General features: G+C 56.0%; 2 protein-coding genes across 3 annotated transcripts in view; both read right to left on the bottom strand.

Moving 5' to 3' along the window:
- The window catches only part of PTPRF (protein tyrosine phosphatase receptor type F), a 101115-nt gene extending 90778 nt beyond the window's left edge, over positions 1-10337 (bottom strand). The window contains 2 exon segments of the mRNA XM_078156594.1: positions 6284-6361; positions 10157-10337. The gene's annotated coding sequence lies outside the window, so the exon portion shown is untranslated.
- Positions 10338-19292: 8955 nt separating this feature from the next.
- The window catches only part of SZT2 (SZT2 subunit of KICSTOR complex), an 85947-nt gene continuing 83302 nt past the window's right edge, over positions 19293-21937 (bottom strand). For both annotated transcript variants that reach the window (XM_020975458.2, XM_078156589.1), the window contains exons 71-72: positions 20545-20613; positions 19293-20454 (exon numbers count right to left, since the gene is read on the bottom strand). In XM_020975458.2, the coding sequence (XP_020831117.2) occupies positions 20311-20454; positions 20545-20613 (213 nt within the window). In that variant the 3' untranslated portion in view covers positions 19293-20310. The remainder of the gene's footprint in view (positions 20455-20544; positions 20614-21937) is intronic.

Below are 21937 nucleotides of genomic sequence, written 5' to 3'. Positions count from 1 at the left end.
TCTTCTTAAAAAAAAACCATTTCCCAGCAGCTCCTGAGTGCCAGGCTCTGTGCTGGGCACAAGGCTACGAAGGCAACAGCAGAAGAGCCCCTGGCCTCAAGGAGCTTCCGTTCTACAGGAACACAGACCAGCCATAAAATGGGGGTGAAGGTGGTGCTGTGCGGAGTCCTGACCAACATGAGGGGGTCTGAAAGGGGAGGGAGAAGGGACGACGCCCCAGGAGTGCAGGACAACAGCCTGGGCCTCTAGGCTGAGGATCCTCAGATCTACCCTCCCGCCCTGACCTCCCCCCACCTTCCATCTGGCACACCTGAAGGCCTACAGACGTGGCCAAAACAGAACTCATCTTCCCTCTAAACCCTCCAAGGCCATGAAGGGCAGCAGCCTCTCGAGACCCCTGAGCTCAGCCAAGCCCTCCCCTCTCTGACCCACCAGATCCATCTCACCTCTGCCCGTCTCTCCGATGAGCCCCCCCACCCCCCGCAGACTGTCATCACCTCACACCTGGACTACTGCAGTGGCTGCTGAGGGGTAGGGGTCTGCCTGCCTCAGTCTCTCCCCACTCCACTCAGCCCCCAGTGATCTTCCTAAAGCTCAGGTCTGACCACGTCACCCCCCTCCTCAATAAACTCCAGGGGCTCCCTGTCACCTCCCAGATCAAACACAAAATTCCCTGGCCTTCAAAGCCCTTCCTAACCTCAACCCACCGTGTCCTCCTCCATCCAGTGACCCGGCCCCCGGAGCCCTGGCATTCCCTCTGGTTGTGCCCCTGCCCGGAACACTCTCCGTCCTCCACTCTGACTAGTGACCCCTGGCCTCCTTTCAGGCCCTGCTAGAAGCCCGTCTTCTCTTGGAAGCCTCTTACTTCCAGCGCCTTCTCTCTGTTCATGTCCCCCATTTATCCTGTATGGAGCTGTTTGTACATGCTTGCTTGCTTGTTTTCTCCCCTGTTATTCTGTAAGCTCATTGAGGGCAGGGGCTGTTTTTGCTATCCCTATAGCTTAGCACAGCACCTGTCACAGAGTAGGTGCTTAATAAATGCTTACTATTTCAAATGAATGTCACATACAAGGAGCAGCAAGTCAGGTACTGGGTGGCACAAAACATGTGAGCAAGAACTAGGAAATCAGTCTGGGAAGGGCTTTCACTGCACAAAAGCAGAGTCTGCATCGGCAGCAAGAGGGAGCCAGTGAAGCTTCCGGAGCACGGGAGTGACACAGTGAGGTCAGTGTTGGTGGAAGCAGAGGCTCCAATGAGGAGTCAAGGCAGTGGGTGAGGGAGCTGGGCCTGGGCAGGGGCTGTGCAGGGACAAATCAGCAGGGCTTAGCGAGACTGTGTGTGGAGGGGTGGGCGAGGAAGGAGGCAAGGGAGGACATGAAGGTTTGGAACCTGGGGGAGCGAGAGGATGGTGGGGTCCTCCAAATAACAGGGAAGTTGGAATGGGAGGGGACCGGGGAAGAAGATGACAAGGCTGACTCTGGACATGTTAAGATTTAGATGTTTATGAAAAGTCCAATTCCAGACATCCAGGGGCAGCTAGGTGGTGCACTGGATAAAGCTCCAGCCTTGAAGTCAGGAGGACCTGAGTTCAAATCCAGCCTGAGACACATAACACTTACTAGCTATGTGACCCTGGGCAAGACCCACTGCCTAGCAAAAAACCAACCAAACAAAAACCAATTCCAGATATCCAAAAGGCAGCTAGGATTTGGGACTGGAGGTCAAGAGAGAGGTTAGGGCTGGATAAACAGATCAGAAAATCAACTGTTTGGAGATGATAGCTAAAGCCCTGGGACAGTGAGGTCACCAATTGGGGGAGGGCCCAGATCATGGCCCTGGAGACACCCACAAACCCTCCCTTCCATTTTTCTTCAGTCCCTCCTCCAATATCAATCCCAGCCCCACCCCCTGGTCCCCAGGCCCTGGCTTCCCCTGCTTCACTTCTCATCTGTGTCCCCCCGCCCCAAACATGAGCCATTCCCATGACCCCCTGCACTCTGCTTTCCTCTGGCTCCCACCCATCATCCCTGCCTTTCTTCTCCTCCTCCCCTCACTGACATCTTCAAGGAGCAGCTGGCTGGGGCTGGAATTCCTGACCAGCTAAGAACCAGCCTGGACATCACATCCTCCAGCATCATCAGGGCAGCCCTCGGCTTTGGTGACCGTGGCCCTCACCCTACTCCTCACTCTCCCACCACCAGACCCAGACTTCCAGACCCTAGACCACAGGCCTGTGATCCCTTTCCAGCCACCCTGCCCCAACACAGCCCTATGCCACATTGCATATCTCCTCATTTGATTTTTTTCAGGCCTGATGGGGAGCTCCCTGCAGGCAAGTCCCTGAGCACAGCCCAGGCCTATTGCCATGCCCCCTACATGCATACTGCCTAGGGGCTGCACTCAATCCCCCCTCACTCACTCCTTTACTCAGGGTCAGGGTTCTGATATGGGGGAGGCAGAACTCAACTGAATGGTATGTTTCTAATCTGCCACGTGGACAAGGCTAAAAGACCACCAGTTGAGCCTGGATCTGGGCTTGCGGGAGTCTGGGGCTCAGAAGCCGACCCCAGGCTGCCCAGCCAGGATGTACGAGGAGAGGGAGAAGCATCTACTTCATTAGCTGTTTCCATCAGCCAGGGCTTTACCTGAGGCAGACCCAGTCAAAGCCAAGAACGCATCCCCCCATTCCCCCAGATAAGCAGAAGCAATCTTTTCTTCTGATCTGAGCCTATGTCCCCAAGCAGGACCCTAGGAATTCAAGCTAGATCTCTGGACCTGGGAAAAAAAAACTAGGTGATGGGATATCCGGCTGGACCTCTGTCAGGGACCTCAGAAAGATCAGGGCTGATAAGGATAAGAAAGGCCCCATAGGCCTGGAGAAGAGCAAAAGCTGACCTGAATCTGAAAATAATAGGTCAGTGTTCTCAACTCTGATTCCTGGGAAAATTCCAGAACAAAGCATAAAGGGATGGCCAATGACTGTCTAGAAAAGGAAGCAGCGACCACAGAGAATCAGCCTGGCTTCATCCAACAGGTCATACCGGACCAACCTCATTTCCTTCTGTGACTGAGGGTCCCTGGGTCAGGAGGGAAGGCTGGCGGTGCTGTCTGCCTCAACTTTAGTGACTCTCACACAATTCTTATGAACAAACAACATGGAGACATCAGCCACAAGAGCAAATCAGGTGGATCTGGACCAAGTCGAACGGCCTCTCCCTAAAGAACGGCCATTAACAGAACAATGTCAGCTTGGGGAGAAGTCTGTGGCGGAGGACCCCAAGGACGTGGGCCGAGCCTGTGCTGTTTCATGTTCTTCTCAGTGACCTGGATAATGGTGTCCACAGCAGGCTCACCAATTCACAGACAGCACAAAGCTGGGGAGCTGACACAATGCCAGCTGGAATGCTGGACTGGATCTAAGGAGTCAGAACTTAATAAGGTCAAATGTAAAGTCTAAGGCCCGGGTTCAAGGAATCAATGCACAAGTATGGGGGATGGGGGAGAGGTCTAGCTAAGCAACAGCATGCCTGAAAACTCTCTGGGGTCTGAAACGACCACAAGCTCAGTGAGTCATCAGTGGGATGGGGCAGTCCAGCAAGCAAACGGGAATCTAGGCGGTTCAACTGGCTCCCAGGAGAGAGGGGCACACCCCTCTGCCCGGAGGCCGGCGCTTAGGCCCGGGCGCCACCATTTAGGCAGGGCCTTGGTGAGCTGGACGGCACTCGGAGGGGAGGCCTGGCTCGGCGTGACGTCCACGAATCAGCTGAAGGAGCTGGGAGCAGAGAAGGCTCAGGAAGGCTCGAGTAAATGAAGGGACTGTGTCACAGGGAGGAGGCATGAGCTCTGTTCTGCTTGGCCACCCCACAGGTAGAACCAGGAGCAACGGGGGACGTCACAAGTCCCAGGAAGGCCAATTCAAACTGCGTGTCAGGCACACTTCCCTCCCCATGACTGTCCCAGCATGGTCCCTGCCCTTGGAGGTCCCCAAGCAGAAGCTGGATGCCCACTGGTCGAGGAGACTGGAAAGAGGCTTCCTGTTTAGCCTGGGGCTGGACTCAGTGCTGCCAGATGCCTTCCGCCCTGAAAGTCCTCGGACTCCTAAGATGAGCAGCCCCGGGAATCTTCCGTACCGAGGGACGTCAACAGAACGCGGGCAAGTGGAGGGGGAAGAGGAGAAGGCCCAGGTACAGAAGGCCCCACACGATGAGCCAGAGGCGGCAACTGAAGAGGAGGAGGGAGGGACAGGGCAGGGGAGGTCGTCAGAGGGAGGAGGAGAGACAAAAGGCTACCCACTTAAGTGATGATTGGGGTGGGTAATCAAAACAACCAGGCTTCTTCCTCACAACAGAGACACGAGAGACTCCGGGGATGCCGAGCTGCATACGTTGCCGTCAGAAACAAATGCATTTAGGAGCAGCTAGGTGGCGCAGTGCATAGAGCGCCAACTTTGGAATCAGGAGGACCTGAGTTCAAATATGACCTCAGACACTTGACACGTTCTAGCTGTGTGACCCTGGGCAAGTCACTTAACCCCACTGCCTCACCAAAAAAACCACCACCACCACCACCAACACCAAAACAAAGGCATTTTTAAAAAGTCTTCAGTGCTAGAGAAGGCTTGGGTTCGAGGCAGGAACAGCCCCCGGTCTATAAGCCACCCAGACAAAAGGCAGCAGTAAAACTTCAAAAATCAAGAGACGACTGGCAGCCCAGGGAGGAGAGCTGAGGGCCAGGCTCAGAAGCCACCTCTGGAGGGGCACAGACACGGCTTTCCTGAGCATAGTGGCCAAAGAGGGCTGGCCAACAGCTGGAGGATGGCGGGGTCCAGGAAGGGTTTGTCCAGTACGGGGAGAAGGCATCAGGGAAGGAGGGACTGGGCAGAGCGGCTGACTGAGGCAGAGGGCAGGGTCACGAGCCTGGGGGAGAAGCTGCCCCCAGATCCTCCTCCAAGACGAGAGCAAAGGAGGGGACGATGCCAGGGCAGAGGGGGTTAGATGGAGAAAAAAGGTGGTGCATGGTGAAGAGCCTTCCTGGCAGGGAGGAGGCGAGGGGCTCGGCTGAGCAGGTAGTGGGGGGCGGTGTTGTGGAAGACCTGAGGAAAGAAGCAGAGGTCCTTTTCTGACTGGCCCCAGCAGCGGGCAGAGCCCTCATGAGACAAACAGAGGCTGAAGTCAGGAAAACGATGGTGGGCCCTCAATACCCTGGGCTGCTTTGGGAGAGGGCGAGTCTGGAGGTCTTCGCGCCGAGGCTGGGGTACTGAAGAAGGGATTTCTTAGGTAGGTGGGGTTTGGACTCAGCCTCTGGGGTCCCTTCCAACCCTGAGCTTCTACACATGTGCCCCTCACCAGAGGTCTCCTGCCCCCCTGCAAGAGGTCCAAGTCTGCAGCGAGAGGCCTGGGTCTGAAATGCACTTGCGCCTCAGCTGCACAGCACAGCAGAAAGGGCACTGGGGCTGGAATTAGGAAGATCTGAGTTCAAATCCAGCCTCAAACACTTATTAGCTACGTGACCCTGGGCAAATCAGTGAACCTCTGTTTGCTCAGTTTCCGCAACTGTAAAACGGAAATTATAATAGCACCTCCCTCCTGGGGTTGTCGTGAAGACTAAATGATATTTGTAAAGGGCTTGGCCCAGTATCTGGCACATGGCAGATGCCACAGAAACGCTCATTCTCTTCTCCTTCCCTTCCTCATGTGACATATGGTAGATTACTGTCCCTCTCTAGACCTCAGTTTCCTCATCTGACGCCCTCAGAGGTCCCTCTCAGCCACCTGTGCCTCCTCCCCGATCCCCCCACCATTCCATGCCCGTGACGCAGCCCTGCGCGTGGCCATCCCCCCTTCTCTCCTGCTCAGAGTTAGGCCCCAGCCATAGACCCTCCTCCGTCCCTCCCTCATTTTCTGGACACCCAGTACTGCTTTCCACCACTGGAACATAAGCTCTCTGAGGGCAAGAGCTGTCTTTCTGCTTATGTTTGCTTCCCTAGCACTCAGCACAAAGCCAAGCACACAGCAAGCACTTAATAAATGCTCACTGCTTGACAACAGCCTTTTCTTGCCACTCATCACCTCTCCCTGGCCTATGGTCTGCAGCGGCTCATTTCACTTGGCCACCAGAGCAACTGCCCAGAGCGTACATCACTCTCCTACTCAATAAACTTCAGTGGCTCCCTCCTACCTGCAGAGAGCAAACACGCCCTGCCCGGGGCCTGGGCCCTACAGCCTCCCATGCCACAGGAGCATCTGTCACCGCCAGGGCCCAAAGCCCAGCCGGCCATACTCACCTGAGTCCTCAATCTGTCACCTCTACTGCACAGAAGCCTGAGAGGCCTGGGCTGGAGCTGGGGGTCCTTGGCTCATTCCTACAGAGACAGAAAGTCACCAAGGAGTTAGGCCTCTGGTAATCAAGGAAGCCCGAGGTTCCCAACCTAGATGAGAGAGCTGGGGCAGCTCAGGAATGGGAGAAGGAGGCCCTGGAATGTGGGGTCCCTGAATGCCAGGCCACAGAGCCCACACTCCATCCATCCTGGGGGCCGGAGGGAGATCCAAATCTGGCAGTGGCCCCCTCCCCATTCTCCCCTTCACTGGGCACCAAGAGGGAGCACAGATGAGGGAGTGCTGGCAAGCCAACAAGCGATCCAAGCTCACACTCTCCAGGGGTGTAACTACAGAGCTCCGCCGCCGCCCCCCCCCCTCGCTCCCCAGCACAGCGTCACGATGGATGACCAGCCAGGCAGACTGGACAGACCAACAGCCTCAGGGGTCTCTGTGATGCTTCCACTGCCCCCGCGTCCCTCATAAGCTCTACTTTCCGCAGGCATCTGTCTTCCTCTGCTGGACATCAGCACCTGAGCAGCCCCAGGCCCGCTGCCTACAATTTACAGACAAGACTGAACAGAGGCTGCTCCTCGTTGACTGAGGACAGAGCTTTCTCACAGCCCAAGGAGTATACTTCCCCCTCCTGACCTCTCCCTCAGAAAGGCCCAATTCACCTTCCCTCAAAGTCACTGCTCATGGCTCCAGCTGCCCCGGGATCAAGTTTTAGACAGGCTCTCACGATCCTCCCTTCCCAACACACCCAACACTTGTCCCAGCCAGGCCAATGTCCATCCGGCCATCTCTAGCATATACCGGGCTCCTTCCTGCCTCCGTGACTCGATCCTCCATCTCATCCTCCAGAGCCCAGGTCCAGCCCCGGTTCAGGCCAGCCCTTAACTGCCAGGCCAACGCAGTGGTAGGGCCCCCCCACCCCACCCCAGCTGACTGGCCACTGGGCAGCCACACTTGCCCTCCTCAGACCCCACACAGTAGTATGTGGGCATAGCCCCAGACTGGCTCCCAGACCCTGTGCTCTGCAGCCCAATCCTTGCCCTGCCCTCGAGAAGCTCTGACTCCAATGGAGGGTCCACAAGAAAGCTGGCATAGAGGAGAGGACAGAAGCAGCTGAAGCTCAGAGGACTTCATGGAGGAGAGGGCCAGAGCTGGGCCCCAAAGGGTGAGAAAGCTTCCCCTAAAGGTGACGAGAGCTGTCACAGCCAACGCCACTGCCACTGAAAAGCCTGCTGAGCCTCTGAGGAAGCAGGGCTGCCAGGGTAAAATTTTAGTCTCGTTTTGCAAATGAAGCCAATGAGACTCAGCAAGGCTAAGCCTTGCCCAGGGTCACCCAGCAGCCAGTAAGTGTCAGAGGCGGAGTCCAATTCAGGCAGAAAGGAATAGGGAGGGAGCTGGGAGGACACAGCCAGAGGCAAGGAAGTCACCAGAAATCACTTGGGAAAGGGAGGTGGGAGTCCTGGCCCGGAATGCCAAGCCTAGAGGCAGCACTAGGGAGCCACGGGAACTTCATGAGCACAGGAAGGATGTGGAGGGACATCGAGAGCCAGCATAGGCTCCACTGACCCACACTATTTCCTTTTATGAGGTCACCGCACTGGAGGTGCGTCTCAGGAGGATGCTATGGAGAGCTGAGCAAATGGCAGAAATGAGGCTTAGAGACACAGGCAGATGATGGTACCCGGGGGGAGGGGATGGTCAGAGGGATGGAGAGCTCCAACAGAGCCTTCCTGGGACAGCCTGGGGACCACTGCTGTTTGATACTGACTCGTATGGAGACACAGAAGGCATCCCAACTGAAACAGCAACAGGAGGAATGGGTAACCCTCTAGGGGCAAAAAGTAAGATCCCCAAAGGAACTGGGAACGGAGGCAAGAAAAAAGGACTGGAGCACAGATTCTGAATGAGAAAGGACCTTGGAGCCCACCAAGGCCAGATGAGGTCACTGAGGCCCAGAGAGGGGAGGTGACTTGCCAGGGTCATACAGCTAGAAAATGCCTGAGAAAGGATTCGCAGCCAGGTGTTGGTGACTCTAGGACCTGCCCTCTGCCCACTACTCCACACAGTCCTGGGGCTGCTTCTCCTGGGGGGCTGATAGAAGGACGCGGACAAGAGTAGCACTGAATGAAAAGGTGTGCAACAGCTTTGGGAGATACTGTAGCCACACCAAGAGTGTATACATCTACTAAAAATGGAAAGTCCTGCACCTGGATTGGAAAAAAAAAAGCCACGGGAAAAGTAGGAGGCAAGGGATAATGCATGGCTAGAGAGAGCAGCTCACATGGAAAAGATCTGGGGGTCTCAGTGGCCACTGTGAGTCAACAACAAGAAGTGGCATGTATCCATTTAGTCGTGGGGGCTGAATAAAACCGACCCTTCCCTCCCTTGCAAGCCTAAGGGAGTGGGGCTGGTCCCCAGAACAGAAACAGACCAACAGTTCAGAAGTCCCTGTGTTCTCTGGCTACTTGAGCAATGCCCCTGGCCCAGGCTTAGAGGCTGGAGGGACCTGGTTCACTAAGGACGCTGAGAAGATGGAGAGTGTCAGGAAGGGTGAAGGGCTCTGAGACCAGAAGGCTCAGAGTGGGCAGCAGACCTTGTCTCCAGGCCTTTTAAATAAGGTTCTCATGTGGAACAGGGAGGATGCTTGCTCTGCCTGGTCCCCAGATGACAGAAGAGCCATAGTGAGGAGGGTTGCAAAGGGAGATCTAGAAGTAGATGGGGCTGCCTCAGAGGGTACTGAACTCCCCACCCTGGAGGGCTTCCCGTAAAGGCCCAGTCTGGAGGGTCTACCGCGTGGACACAGACCAGCTTGCTCCAAACCTTCCTGGGGAGGCTGTGACTTTGGGCACTGGACAGACCGGCTCCTGTGATTCTGAGGCCAATGGAGCAGGAAGGAGGCTAAGCCCCTGGGCACAAGCCCAGCCCACCCAGCGCCAGCCCCGACGGGAAGGGAGGGCAGCTCTTCGAGAGCCCATCTCCTTCCCCACCTCTGTCCGAACACTGTCCAAACCAGGCTCCAGCCCCTCCCTCCTGCTGGTCAGCCCCCCAGGCTGCAGCCTCAGTGCCCACCCCACCCCCCATCCAGTGCCAAGTGCGCTCCTTTCTCCCTCCTCTCCTCCCCGCGGGTCCCAGGTGCAGGCCCTCAGCGCCTCGCCCCGCTCCAGTGCGGCTCTGCCCACGGCCCCAGGCCCACCCCAGCTCAAGAAGCCTCCGTGGCTCCCAGATCCGACGCCGAGTCCTCCCCCCCGCGAGGGGACGGGCAGGCTAGCCCAGGGCGGGAGGGGCCGCCCCTGCCCCAGCCCCTCCTCCCTCCCCCCGATCGCCCCAGCCCCCCCAGCCCCCGTGCCCTCCCCCCTCAGGTAGCCCAGGCCGGTGGGGCGGGGCAGGGGGCGGGGCCGGCTGGGCTGGAAAAGCCGGAGGGGCGGCATTCCTGCGCGCGGGCGCTGGGGGGGAGGGGGAACGGAGACGGAGACTCCTAGAGACGCCCCCCCCCACCCCGAGAGGCAGGGCGCCCCTGCCCCCCCGCCGCACGTGCCCCGAAGAGGGGGGGAGAGCCTCGAGGACTTTGCCTCTCGCGGGCCCCGCCCGGGCCCTGGCCACGACTACGGCCACAGGGCCGGCGCGGACACGCGGGGAGTCGGCGGGGGGCTGGGCCGGAGCCCGGGGGCGCGCTAGCGGGAGGCGCACAGAGGCGGCGGGGGTGGGGGGGAGTGACCGGCCAGGATCCTCCACCCCCCCGCTTCTCTTTCCCTCCCCTCCCCTCCCCCCGTCGGCGGCCACGGCCACGGCCCCCACGGGGGGACACGGACGCGGGGTGCCGTACTCACCCGCGCTGCTGCTCCTTCTGCCGCGAGCTCTCGCGCCCCAGCTCCGCATGGCCGCCCTCCTCGGGCTCCCCGCGCCCCGGGTCCCGTGCCCGTCCACCCGCCGGTCCGGCCTCCGGAGCTCCAGCCCAGCCCAGCCCAGCCCGCGAGCCGAGCTGCCGCCGCTGCCGCCACCGCCTCCTCGCCCGCGTGCCCGGCGGCCGTGCGCGCCCCCTAGCGCCGTGCGCGCTCCCGCCCTCGCGCGCGCGCCTCCACTCTCTGGCGGAGGCCCGGGGAGCGGGGTCGGTGCGCGCGGGGTTCCCCGCATGTGCGCACTGGGCGCGGGCAGGGACCTCCCCCCCTGCGTGCCGACCGGGGCCTGACCTGTGGCGGGGAGGGGGCCCGGGGCTGGTGCCGCCTCCGCCCGCAGTCCCCCCCAGCCCCTCCCTAGACCACCCTGGGGGGCACTGGGGGTCTGGCCGAGGGAGCCCCCACCTGTCTCCCTGCAGGCGCCGAGCTGGACTGGTCCGAGATAGACCTCTCACGGGAAGTCCGCGGAGCCTCTCCAAGGCGAGGCCCTGGCCTCTAGGGCTCTTTCCCTCCGGGGCCAGGCGGGCCCTTCCTACCTCTCCTGCGATCGGATCCAAAGTCGGGTCTCTGAGCTCCCTCGAACCTCACCCAGCGATGGAGAAGGAGGGCTTGCCCTCCCAGGCGCCCCTTGCTCCGGACTCGTGGAGGGGGCGGGGTCGTTCACCTGGGCCAGGTGTTCGCCCTCCTCCCGCGCAGCCCCGGCTTTCTCTCAGTGCCTCCTTAGAGATCCCGGGCATCCGTTGTCGTCCTCTCCCTTATGGTCCAAAGATGAGTTTTCAGACAAAGAAACCAGAAGCCAAGAAGGAAGGGAGCGCTTGGAGCTCGGTCCTTCCCTAGTTACCCTTCAGTTACCACGGTGCCCTCCCCTCCGTGCAGCAGGGACAGACTTCCTCAGAGCCTCTTCTTAAAAAATAACAAACCCACCCCTTTTGTTGTCCTTCACCTCCCCCCTCCCCCAACAGCTTCAGTTCAGCCCCACAGCTAGCTGCTTCTGATGGGGCTATGCCGAGGCTGGATCCCGGTACTTGCCATCTTCCCTCGGCTAGCTGTCGGGGAGCTCCCTGTGTATCCACATTGGTTTCTTCAGACAAATCCCTTTTTTCCTTCTCACTGGAATTTGTTGCCTTTGTGCCCTCAGACTTTTCTTGAGTTTCTCCCATCCCCTCCTGGGCTGATCTTCCCTGTGGAACTCTAGTACTAAAGAGTCCTTTTTGTCCTTCCTCTGACCCTCTTGCAATCTCTCCAAACCTAGTGCGCAGGCCAGCCGATGCCTAGATTTCCCTCTCCTCTTTCACACATTAGGAGGGAGGAGTCACTTCTCTCAAAGGTTCCCATCAGTCTCCTACCAGTCTCCTACCCCCCCACCCCAGCAGAGAATCAGAGGAAGGAAGGGATTTCCTCTGATTGATTCCTTCAGCTTTAGGACTAAAATAAATGATTAACCAACCAAGGAACATTTATTAAACACCTACTCTGTGCCAAGCACTGAGGGTACAGGAAAAAAAAAAGAAATATTCCCCATCTCCCCTCCCCCCAGCTTATATCCTATCCCACAGTCAGAATTGCCTCTGATTGAAAATCGATGCAAGGTAATGGATAGTGAGCTGGTGAGGGGCAGCCGAGGCACTAGCAGCGTGGAGGTGGGAGATGAAGAAAGCCTTCCATCAGTCAAGAAACAAACATTTATTAGGAGCTTACTATGTGCCAGGCACTGTGCTAAGTAAAATAACAGCAGAAAGACAGTCCTTGCCTTCAAAGAGCTTACATTCTCTTGGGGGAAGTTAACATAAAAGGAAGTGGAAAATGGCATGATAGATAAAATCTGGAGAGGAATGATGCAGGCAGTAAACTCTTACAATAGCTGAGGTCAGAGGTGATGAGAGCCCAGTGTGAGAAAAAAACAACCCAGTAGATACTGAGGGTGAGCAAGTGGAGGCTGGTCCCACACACCTATACAATTCTACCTCCTCCATCCACGAGCCCCTCCTCTGGGCTAGGTCCGGGGCTAGGATGGAAGCTGGGATTGGGCCTAAGCTGAGATGTCAAGGCTAGAAGGGAACTGCCAGGAGAGGAGACTCCTTTTCAGTGCAGGCCAGCACATTCTCTGCACCCCGGAGAGTCTTAGAGAGATACTTGGGGCATTGAGTGGTGAAGTGAGCCAGTAGGTGCCAGAGGCTGGTCCTGATCCCAGGCTTTCCCTGTTTCCAGGCTGGCTCTCTAAGTATTTGGTCACATTGTCCTTACTGGGAGCCACAGAGACAATCTGTGCCCTTCGGGCAATCTTACAGGAAGATGCCAAGTAGCTACAAGGAAGTGGGGGGGCACAATCCCACAATCCTCTCCCACACACCTGCTTCATTCTGATGCACATACTGTCCTCACACTCTCCCAACTCAGGAGGGGAGGAGGAAAGGAGGAAGGGGAGAGAACACAGCTTTGGCTCGTGTCTTTTCCTGGTCTTCCAGGCCATTCCTGGAATCCTCTCCCTTCTCACCTTTCCCTTGTGGTTACCTTCAAAACTCAGCTCAGATCCTCCAGAAATGGGACATAGGGCTGTTTGCATGTCTTCCTCACGAACTGAGGGTTCCTTGAGAGTAAGGACTGTCTTTTACCTTTCTTTGTATTCCCAGCGCTTTTCACTGCCCCTGGCACATAGTAGGCACTTAATAGATGTTTATTGACTGGCTGATTTAAGTCTAAGGTCAGGAATAACTTCCTAAGGATGAGAGCTGTCCCGGAGAGGAAGGGACTAGCTGGAGATGTGGTGAGCTCCCTGTCCTTGGGGGGGTGGGGGAATCTCCAAGCAGAGGTGGGAAGCAGGCCTGGGGGTGGGGTGTGAATGTCTGGGTCTGCTTTGGGTGTTAGGGCCGGTCCTTGCAGCCAGGCCGGAGCCAGTTGGAGACACTTGTTCCCTGGGCCAAGGGCGTGTGTAGGAAGGGTCGGGGTCCTGGGCCTGAAGCTGCTGGGGAGAGGGGCGGAGTAGTTCAGGGAGGCCGCCAAAGTAGACTTGGTGATGGGGGGGAAGGGGGATCCCCGTGGAGTTTATTTCCGGTTAGGTTACGAGTCTCGAATTCTCAGGTGGAGCGTGGGCGCCCTCTCGTGTCTGTGGAGAGGCCACGACAGAGCCCGTGCAGGAGTAGGGGCTGGAGCTGGAGAGACCCGCGAGCGCGAACTCCCGTAGGAACCTCCACGGGCGCCGGTCCGGCGGGCTACTCGGAGGCGCAGGTGGCATGGGCACCTGTGCGCCGGAGACGCCGACGGCCGCGGGTGCGAGCGCATAAAGTGCGGCCGTGGAGCTGGACTACGCGTGAGCATAGTAGGCGCTGCATCGGGGTGGGGGGCGAGTGGTTCCACACATCCGCCCGTGCGTTGGGGAGGGGGACGCCACGGGTGCGGGCACATGAAGTTCGGTGTGGGCACCGTAGGCGCTGCGCCCTGGCTGCGGGGCAGGGTGGGGGCGGGAAGTGTCGCCCCTCGGAGTTAGCGCGAGGTAACTGATGTGTGCTTGGTTCACCCGTAGTGTTGGGGTGGGAGGGGGCTAAGCGGGGCTGCCCCAGGAGCTACATCTGGGGAGGTTTGGGAAGAACTCGAGACACTCCTCTTGCTGTGGCAGGACCTCGGTCCGGAGGCCCAGCCCTTCACCTCCCAGGTGTGGGAGCCCCAGTGAGTAGAGGAGCTCCACGTCTCCTGGCCTGCCCCTTCCACCTCCAAGGCCTGGAGTCAACTTCCTCCAACTTCCCCCCTTCCCCACCACTACCCCATTACTACTAGTTAGCATTTATGTGGGGCTTTCCAAGCACTTTGCAAATATGATTTCCATTTTTGTCCTTACAAGAACCTTGAGAAGTTAGTGTTATTATTGCCTCCAGTTTGCTGATAATGAAGCAGAGGCAGACCAAAAAGGCTGTGACTTGCCTAGTCTGAGGCTAAATTTGCACTCAGTTCTTCCAGTCCAAATCCACAGCTCTGACTGGTAGCACCCAGCTGCCTCTAGGCTTGGTTGGGATCTGGAGTCTGGGGCCATAGGTCCCACCTGAAGCCAAGGCAGGGAAGTAAGGGTGGGGTGGGCTTGAAGCATCGAACTTGGGATCTTGGAGTTACTAGCACTACTTCCATAGTAGGTATTCTTCAGTGGCAGATTTGGAAACATCTGGGAATGCCTGACCCTCCTCTGTGAACTGGGGTAAAGGGCACCCCCTCCATATCCCCTAATAACCAACGTGGTGTGTCTGGTGTGACCTTGTCTCAAATGCAGGTCCCCCTGGTGCCAGTGGCCCAGGGCTCTAATGAAGGGACTCCTAAGTTTGGAGATGTAATTCGCCATTTCTCTACCTCCAGATCTAGATCCCCTCTGTCTTCCTTAGGTCCCCAACTAAAAACATCACCCCCAGCAGTGGCTTTGCTGCCGGGGTGGCTCAGAGAAGCAGAACTGGCAGTTGTCATTTGAGAGGGTGACTAGCCCCAATGAAGGGTTTTAATCTCTCATTGAGATTCCTCTCAGCCAAGAATGAGCTCTGCCCTGGGACTGTGGAAAGACAGAATTACATAGAGAACAAGGAGCAGTGGGAGGGATGGAGGAGTCCTTCATAGTCACTGCTGAACCCCTGACTATCAGGTGCCCCCAGGAAGAGTCTGTCACAATGAGTGAGGCCTCCAGGGAAACTGAGCTCAGTCTTCCCCCTCCTGGCCCACCAGACTCTTCCCTGGGCAGTCTTCCCTTACTTCACTAACACATGTCCCTGGAGCCCATCTTTGTGTTCTCCCTTGGGGTCTGCTGGAGGTGGAGTAAGGAAAGAGGGGACCTTTAAAAGCCAGATATGGGTGGCTCAGATGTCAAGGTTTGGGGCATTCCAGGATCTGAAAAACGGCAAGAAATAGTTCTAGGGTCACTTTTCAGGGGCCTAAGGCAGCAGAGTAGAAGAGAGAGGGAACAGTACCTGCTGGGGAAGACAAGCTAGGCAGGGCTGGCTGACTGAGCTCCTTGAGAGTGCTAAGTAGAGAACAGAATCAGGCCAGGTCGGCAGCAACTTAGAAGACCTGGTTACAAGGCCTCTCACTTCCAAACTTTGGCCTTTTAAGAGGTATGATTCCATGGACTACCACTGTATCCAGCACAAGGGGGTGGACTTGGAGCTCTCAAGAAGAAAGTTCTGTGGAAACAAGGGAGAATTGATAGGGACACACAGGAAGCTCTCTAACTACCTCAGGTTTTTAGAAAGTCCTCCAGAAGAGCAAGCCAGTGCAGAAAACAGGATGGCTGCAGAAGGGAGGGCTGGCCCTCCCTGTAAGAACAGTGTCAGGAGGGTAAAAGGTCAGAGGGAGCTGAGGCTGTCCAGCAAAGCCAAAAGGGACTTTAGCAATATTGGAGGAAAGCAGAAGGTCAAAACTGGGAACCAGTCGACAAGACAGAGCTGCATCAGTCTTATTTCACTCTACTAAGGAAATGCTCTTTGGACGATGAAAGCCAAAAGCAAATGTAACTAATAGCAGTTAATACCTAACATAAGGAAGACAGTAGGAGAGCCCAGTCACCTGGCTGACCAGGCCCAGGGGAACTCCGGCCTCCATCACAAGAGTCAGCAGACAGGATCACTGAGTGATACTGGAAACGTCACGGAGACAGGACTGGAAAAGGGCAAATGTCCTCATTTTCCAAAAAGGAAGAAAAGAGAGTCTGCAAACTATAGGACAGTGAGTTTGACTTGATTCCTGGGGAAATCTGAGAATATATTATTAAAGAGACAGTAATCACCTGGAGAAAGAAGCAGTGATCACAACCAGACTAAGCTTGTTTCCTTTTTTGAAGGGGTTCGCTGACCTGGTAGATGGGAATGCCGTGGATATAGTTTACTTGGGTCTTAATAATAATTATTAAAAATAATAATAAATAACAATTTCTATGGCACTTATATAGTAATTTAAGATTTGCAAAGCCTTTTACAAATATCATCTCCCTTGATCCTCACAACCCTTGAGGCTTAGGGAGATTAAATGACTTGGCCAGGGTCAAACAGCTAATAAGTGTTTGAAGCAGGATTTGAATTTGGGTTTTCCTAACTCTAGGCCTAGCATGTGTGTACCTTATGGTGCTATCTAGCTGCCTCTGGATGAAGATTCTGGAAAAGATGGAGAAATGTGGAATAGAAAATAATACTTGGTTATTGATACTTAAATAGATTCCAACCTGATTGCATTCCCAGACCTAAAGAGCAGTAATTATTTAAATGTTATCTGGGAAGATTTTTCTCCTGTTGAGTGTTTGCAGGGGTCTCTGCATGGCCCTGTCCGTGACTTTGATAAAGACACATAAGTAGCATTCTTGACACATTTGCAGATGATACGACATGGTGAGAGATCACTGAATGACAGTCTGAAAAAGACCTTGGTCCAGACTGAATGACATTCAGGAAGCGTTAAGTGTAAAGCCTGAGACAGGTTCACAAAACATCTTTACAAAACCAAGATAGAGGAGAAATGGGGAGAAGGCAGCTTGTCTGAAATGAAGCTGAGTCAGCAGTGTGATATGGCAGGTGAGAAAGCCAGTTGGACCTTGGACTACAGTTAAGCCATCAGCAAGCCCACATTAAGGGTAAGCATTACAGAGGGGAAGTGGACGTGCCCAGGAACCAAGGGGCAACAGTGCCTCTGTGCTGGTTACACCAGATACTGTCAAAGATCGGTAATTAGAATAGTAAGAGACCCAAAATCCATGAAGCGAGCCTACTTTACCACCCATCCAAAATGTTCGAGGACAATCTAAAGAGGAATCCAGGCTCTTTGAGGATGGGTCCAGTGGGGCAGAGGCAGGATCTTGCAAACAATATTCCACAGCAGACAAAATCTTTAGGGCAGGTACAGGCAGATGGTTGAAGAGCCAGGCTCAGAGTGGGAAGGAGGTAGTGAGTGGACGAGTGGCCTCTGAGGAAATTGTTCAGTGCTTTGCCTGACCGCAGCTTCCTGGAGGCAAAGGCGTGTGTTTTTAATGCCAGTATTCTTCCAGTGATTCCGTCTCCTCTATCACCCCTGTCTCCCACAAAGAAGCGGCCCTTCTCTTTGTCAAGGCCAACCCCTCTACATGCACAAGTGATCTCTTTCCATCCCATCTTCTCCTGCAGATTGTCCCCACCCTTTTCCTCACTTTGATATTGTCTTTCCATGTCTACCGGCTGCTTCCCTACTACCTACAAACATGTCAGTCTCCTCCATCCTCCAAAAACTTTTGATCAATCCCCACTAGCTAGCGTCCCATATCTCTCCTCTCTCTTGTGGCTAAACTCATGAACACCAACTCCAGTAGGTGTCTTCCCTTTCTTTCCTGTCTGCCATCTGGCTTCTCAGTCACCTTTGCCAATCTCTATCCAGGTCACACCCACAAAGTGTGGGCATCCCTCAAGGCTCTTTCCTGGGCCCTTTTAGCTTCTCCCTCTATACTTTTTCCACTTGGTGATCTCATCACTCCCATGGTTTCAATGATCATCTCTATACAGGTGACTCTTACATCGACTTGTCCAGGCCTAATCTCCCTCCTGACCTCCAGACTCAAATCTCCAATTGGACTCCAATTGGATGTCCTATTGGACATCTGGAAATCCTAAACTCAACATGTCTAAAACTAATCTTATCTTAAACCCTCCTCCCTTCCTATCACTGTTACGGGCACCATCATCCTCCCAGGCTCCAGACCTCGATCTCATCCTTGACTCCTCCCAGCCAATCTGGTGCCAAGGCCTGTCAAATTTGCCTTCTAATGCCTCTCACATTCGCTTCCTTGTCTCCTCCAACATCACCTCCACTCTGGTCCTGGAGCTCATCATGTCTGGGCTTTTGCAATAGCCGCAGGTTACAATCTTCCTTCCCTAAGTCTCTCCCTGCTCCAGTCCATCCTCCACCCAGTGACCCAAGTGATCTTCCTGCAGTGCAGATCTGACCACGTGTCTTCCAGGGTCAAGTATAAAATCCTGCTTGGCATTCAAAGCCCTTTCCACTCCTTCCACTTCCTGCTCCCCCTCCCCCCATACTCTGGGATCCAGTGACATGAGCCTTGCTCTAAGAACACTCCATTTCCAGACTCTAGGTACTTTCACTGGCGGTGCCCCCTGCCTAGAATGCCCTCCCTCCTCACCTCCATCTCCTGGCCTCCTTCAAGTTCCAGCTAAAATCCCCACTGTCCACAGGAAGCTTTTCCTGATCCCCCTCCCTCCACGCTAGTGACTTTCCTCTATTACCACCTGTATCACCCTCTACATAGCTTGTCTGCCACATTAGCCTGTAAGCTCGCTGAGGCAGAGACCTGTCTTTTGCCTTGCTTTGTGTGTGTCCCCAGCGTTTAACAAGGGAGAAAGCCCACACCTTGGCACATAATAGGCTGACCACAAGACCACAGAGAGGCTGTCCTCAATAATTAAGACACTGGGCTGCTCCTGGGGTCAAGGGAGGGAGCCCTTGTACTCCATCACCATCCTTGCACTGTCTGGAGCCCCCTGTGGCCAACAGGAGGGGACCTGGCCGACTCACCCCGGACAGGAGGGTAGGATGAGGTGCAAGAAGCACTGGTGGAAGGACCAATAGTGGTGAGGTCAGAGATCTGTGTGAGTCATGGAAGAGTTTCTTAACAGAGTACTGCTCCCCACCCCCCAGGTAGAATGCCTTAGAGGAGCTTTGAATGACAGCCTGCCTCCCCCTCCTGACTCCAGAGTGTCTGACAAGACTGGGGGGGAGGGGAGGCCAGGGAGGAAGAAGGGAGGAATGCTGGCCACCACCCCAGGACCAGAGAGGAAGGTGTGCAGAACACTGGCAGCACTGGGCTAGGGAGGCCCTCTCATCCACCTTTTCGAGGCTGGACAACAACTCCACCATGGAGGCAGATGAGGTTTACAAATGAGGTCCAGCGGGCTTAGCCCTGCAAGCAGGGATCAAAAACCAGCCTGGAGGGGTGCTGAGGCCCAGCGGGGAAGGCAGTTAGCTTGAAAGAATCACCAAGGTCAAGGAGGCTGATCTTCGGGGAGGAAACCCCTGATTGAATTCAGCTTTATGTTATCAGTGAGAAAACTGAGGCCCAGAGACAACTGCCTTATCCTTGGTCACAGTATTTTATTGGGAGTGTCCAGAACCGAACTTGTCCAGGCAGAAAAGAAGACAAAGAAGGCAGAGAGGAGAGTAAGAACAGAAGGGGCAGGGAAGGGAAAGATGGGAAGTGAGCGTGTAGCGTGTGGCAGGGGAGGCAGGAGGAGGCTCATGTCCTTCCTGGTCAGGCCTCACCCTGCCTGGACCCCAAAGGCAGGCAATCCCTGCTGCCTGCCTCCCCAATCCCAGGACAGTCTAGGCAGCTCAGGCCTGGGAGATTCTGCAGCCTGGCCCCCGGCGTCCATTTGGGAATCAGGGAGCACCAGAGAAGCTTTGCCATGACCCCCCAAAGTTCCCACTTTTCCCCACAGGAGTCCCATGAGGTGGATCTCCATCTTACTACTGGATAAACTGAGACCGAGAGGCAGTGGCTTGGCCAGGGCTGCCACAATCACTGGCTGTCATCTGGGCCTGCCCCCAAGGGCACACGGGGCTTTCCATCTAACAAATGCAGGAAACCTCCTGGAGGCCAGAAAGAACTGAGGGCCTGCAGGGAGAAGGGACAGGCCACGCTGAGCCCTCAGTGTGAGCAGCTCCGAGGCTAAGGGGCCCAGGTCCCCACAAGGACAGCAGCAGGATAAGCCCTTTATTGTCAGGGCTCTGGTCAATCTTTCCTCTCTTTTCTATCTCCCACAGTGCCCAGCCAAGAGTCGGGGGGGGGGCATCACATGGTGGCTGGCAGGCCCAGTCCTCTCCTGCCAGGTTGGGCGTGGAAAGGACTCAAGGGGTTCAGCCCCCACCTGAGAAGTGGAAGCCTGGAGGCCAGCAGAGTACCACCCCCTCGTTACTAGGCCTGATCCCACCAGGGGCTGACCCATGCCAGTCACCAGTATGGGGACCCCTCAGTCCAGGTGGTCAGGAGGTCTGGGACCCTGAGGGGAGGGCTCCCAGTGGTCGTCAGGTATAGGGGCAGCTCCAGGAAGGACTCCTGGTGGTCAGTAGGTCTGGGGAGCACAGCCCCTTCCTCAGAGGAGGCGAGTCCACAGGGTGAAGCAGGCTGTGTTGATGACAGACTCCAGGTGGTGGTAGGTAGAGACCAGCTGGGCAGGAGGGCTCTCGCTGTTCTGGGGCTGTACAGGGAATGGCTCTCGGAAAACCACCGTGAGCGACTGGGGAGACAAGAGAGGCTGCGAGTGAACAAAGCAGAGACCGGCAGCCTTGACATCAAGCCCTGGCACCCTGGCACCGCGCCCGCTCACCGTCTTTCCTGAGTGAGAATCAAGAAACACCAACACGAAGCAGTCCGTGAACTTCTGGTTTAACACCACCTGTGCAATGGAAGGGGCAAGGGTCACAGCGGGTGACAGCAAGGCCCAGGCCGTCCCCTCGTCCCCCTGGCTGCCCCCGGCCCCCACTCCTCTGCCCGTCCTCCCTGCGCTTGCCCACCTGCTCTATCTCCATTTCCTGCTCCCCAGGCAGGAGCCCTTGGGCCTCAGGGCAGCTCAGAGGAAGCAAATGCTCAATGCTCCTCCCTCCCCAGGGAGTGGCTGGCTGGACAGGCCTAGACTGAGCCCAGAGGATCTGATGTGCGTGGCTCCCTACAAGGACTGGTGGCCAAGAGTGTCCTGGGAATGGCTACAAGCCCTCCTTGGCCAAGTGCAGCTAGATCCGGGGACCCGACGTCCTCCTTCAAAGACAGAGCCCAGAAAGGCACAGGATCCTTGGGCTGCGGGCTGACCAGGGCACATGCCTCAGCTTGGCCACCTCCATACAGCCAAGCTAGCACTGGCTGTCTGGGCTGCTGACTCGGCTACTGAGCTTGCACTCCACTCGGACCTCTACTTCTTTTTCAGATAAACTTTTTTCTAGCCACATCTCTCATCTTGAATTTGGCAAGCTGCCTTTTGGGCCCAAATGTAGGACTTTACATTTGTCCCTACTGAGCATCATCCGACTGGATCAGATCAGATCCCACATTTTCTCTGAAAGCAGCTCAGCACCCTAGGGGAAATTTCTTTCGATGCCCTCGAGGCAACACCAGGTTCCTGCCTCCCCTGGATTTCTTCGCCCCCTTGTGAAGCTCCCTCCTTCCCGTGGCACTGGCAGGCCATAACAATGATGTCACACAATCGCCACACTCTGCCACGTCCAACTTCACACTCCCTCACCTGCTACACTCACCTCACCGCCTCTTCACACCTCTCATGGATCAGCTGGTCCTCTTCTCTCTTTCAGGGGTGGGGTAGTGGCCTCCTAGTGGTCCCCACCCCTAATCCACTCTCCACATAATTCTAAATGACCTTCCTACATGAGCACACCTTTGACTGTGTCACTCATCAAGAATCCGCACTGGCTCCCTATTGCCCCTAGGAAGGAGCTTAGTACTTCAAACCCTCCCCAACCTGTCTCCTTGCTCATGTCATACCTTTCATAACCTGTGACAGACACACTGACCTCCTCACTGCTCCTTGGAACTCGGGCCCAGCCTGGAATGCACGACCTGTTCCTCCTCTCGTCCTCTCAGAAGCCCCAGCTTTGCTCAGGACTCAGCCCTGACCTACCCCCGTACAGCTGCAGGCCTGGGGCCCAGGCTGGTGCTCCCAGGAGTCTGACTGTACCTTTGCACCCAGGGTGTAGCCCATGATGTCCTAG

Source organism: Phascolarctos cinereus, unplaced genomic scaffold, assembly GCF_003287225.1.
Source record: "Phascolarctos cinereus isolate Bilbo 61053 unplaced genomic scaffold, phaCin_HiC Scaffold_5;HRSCAF=322, whole genome shotgun sequence".
Classification (NCBI taxonomy): Eukaryota; Metazoa; Chordata; class Mammalia; order Diprotodontia; family Phascolarctidae; genus Phascolarctos; species Phascolarctos cinereus.
The sequence above is the reverse complement of the archived record's forward strand: the minus strand, read 5'-3'. Positions and strand labels throughout refer to the sequence as shown.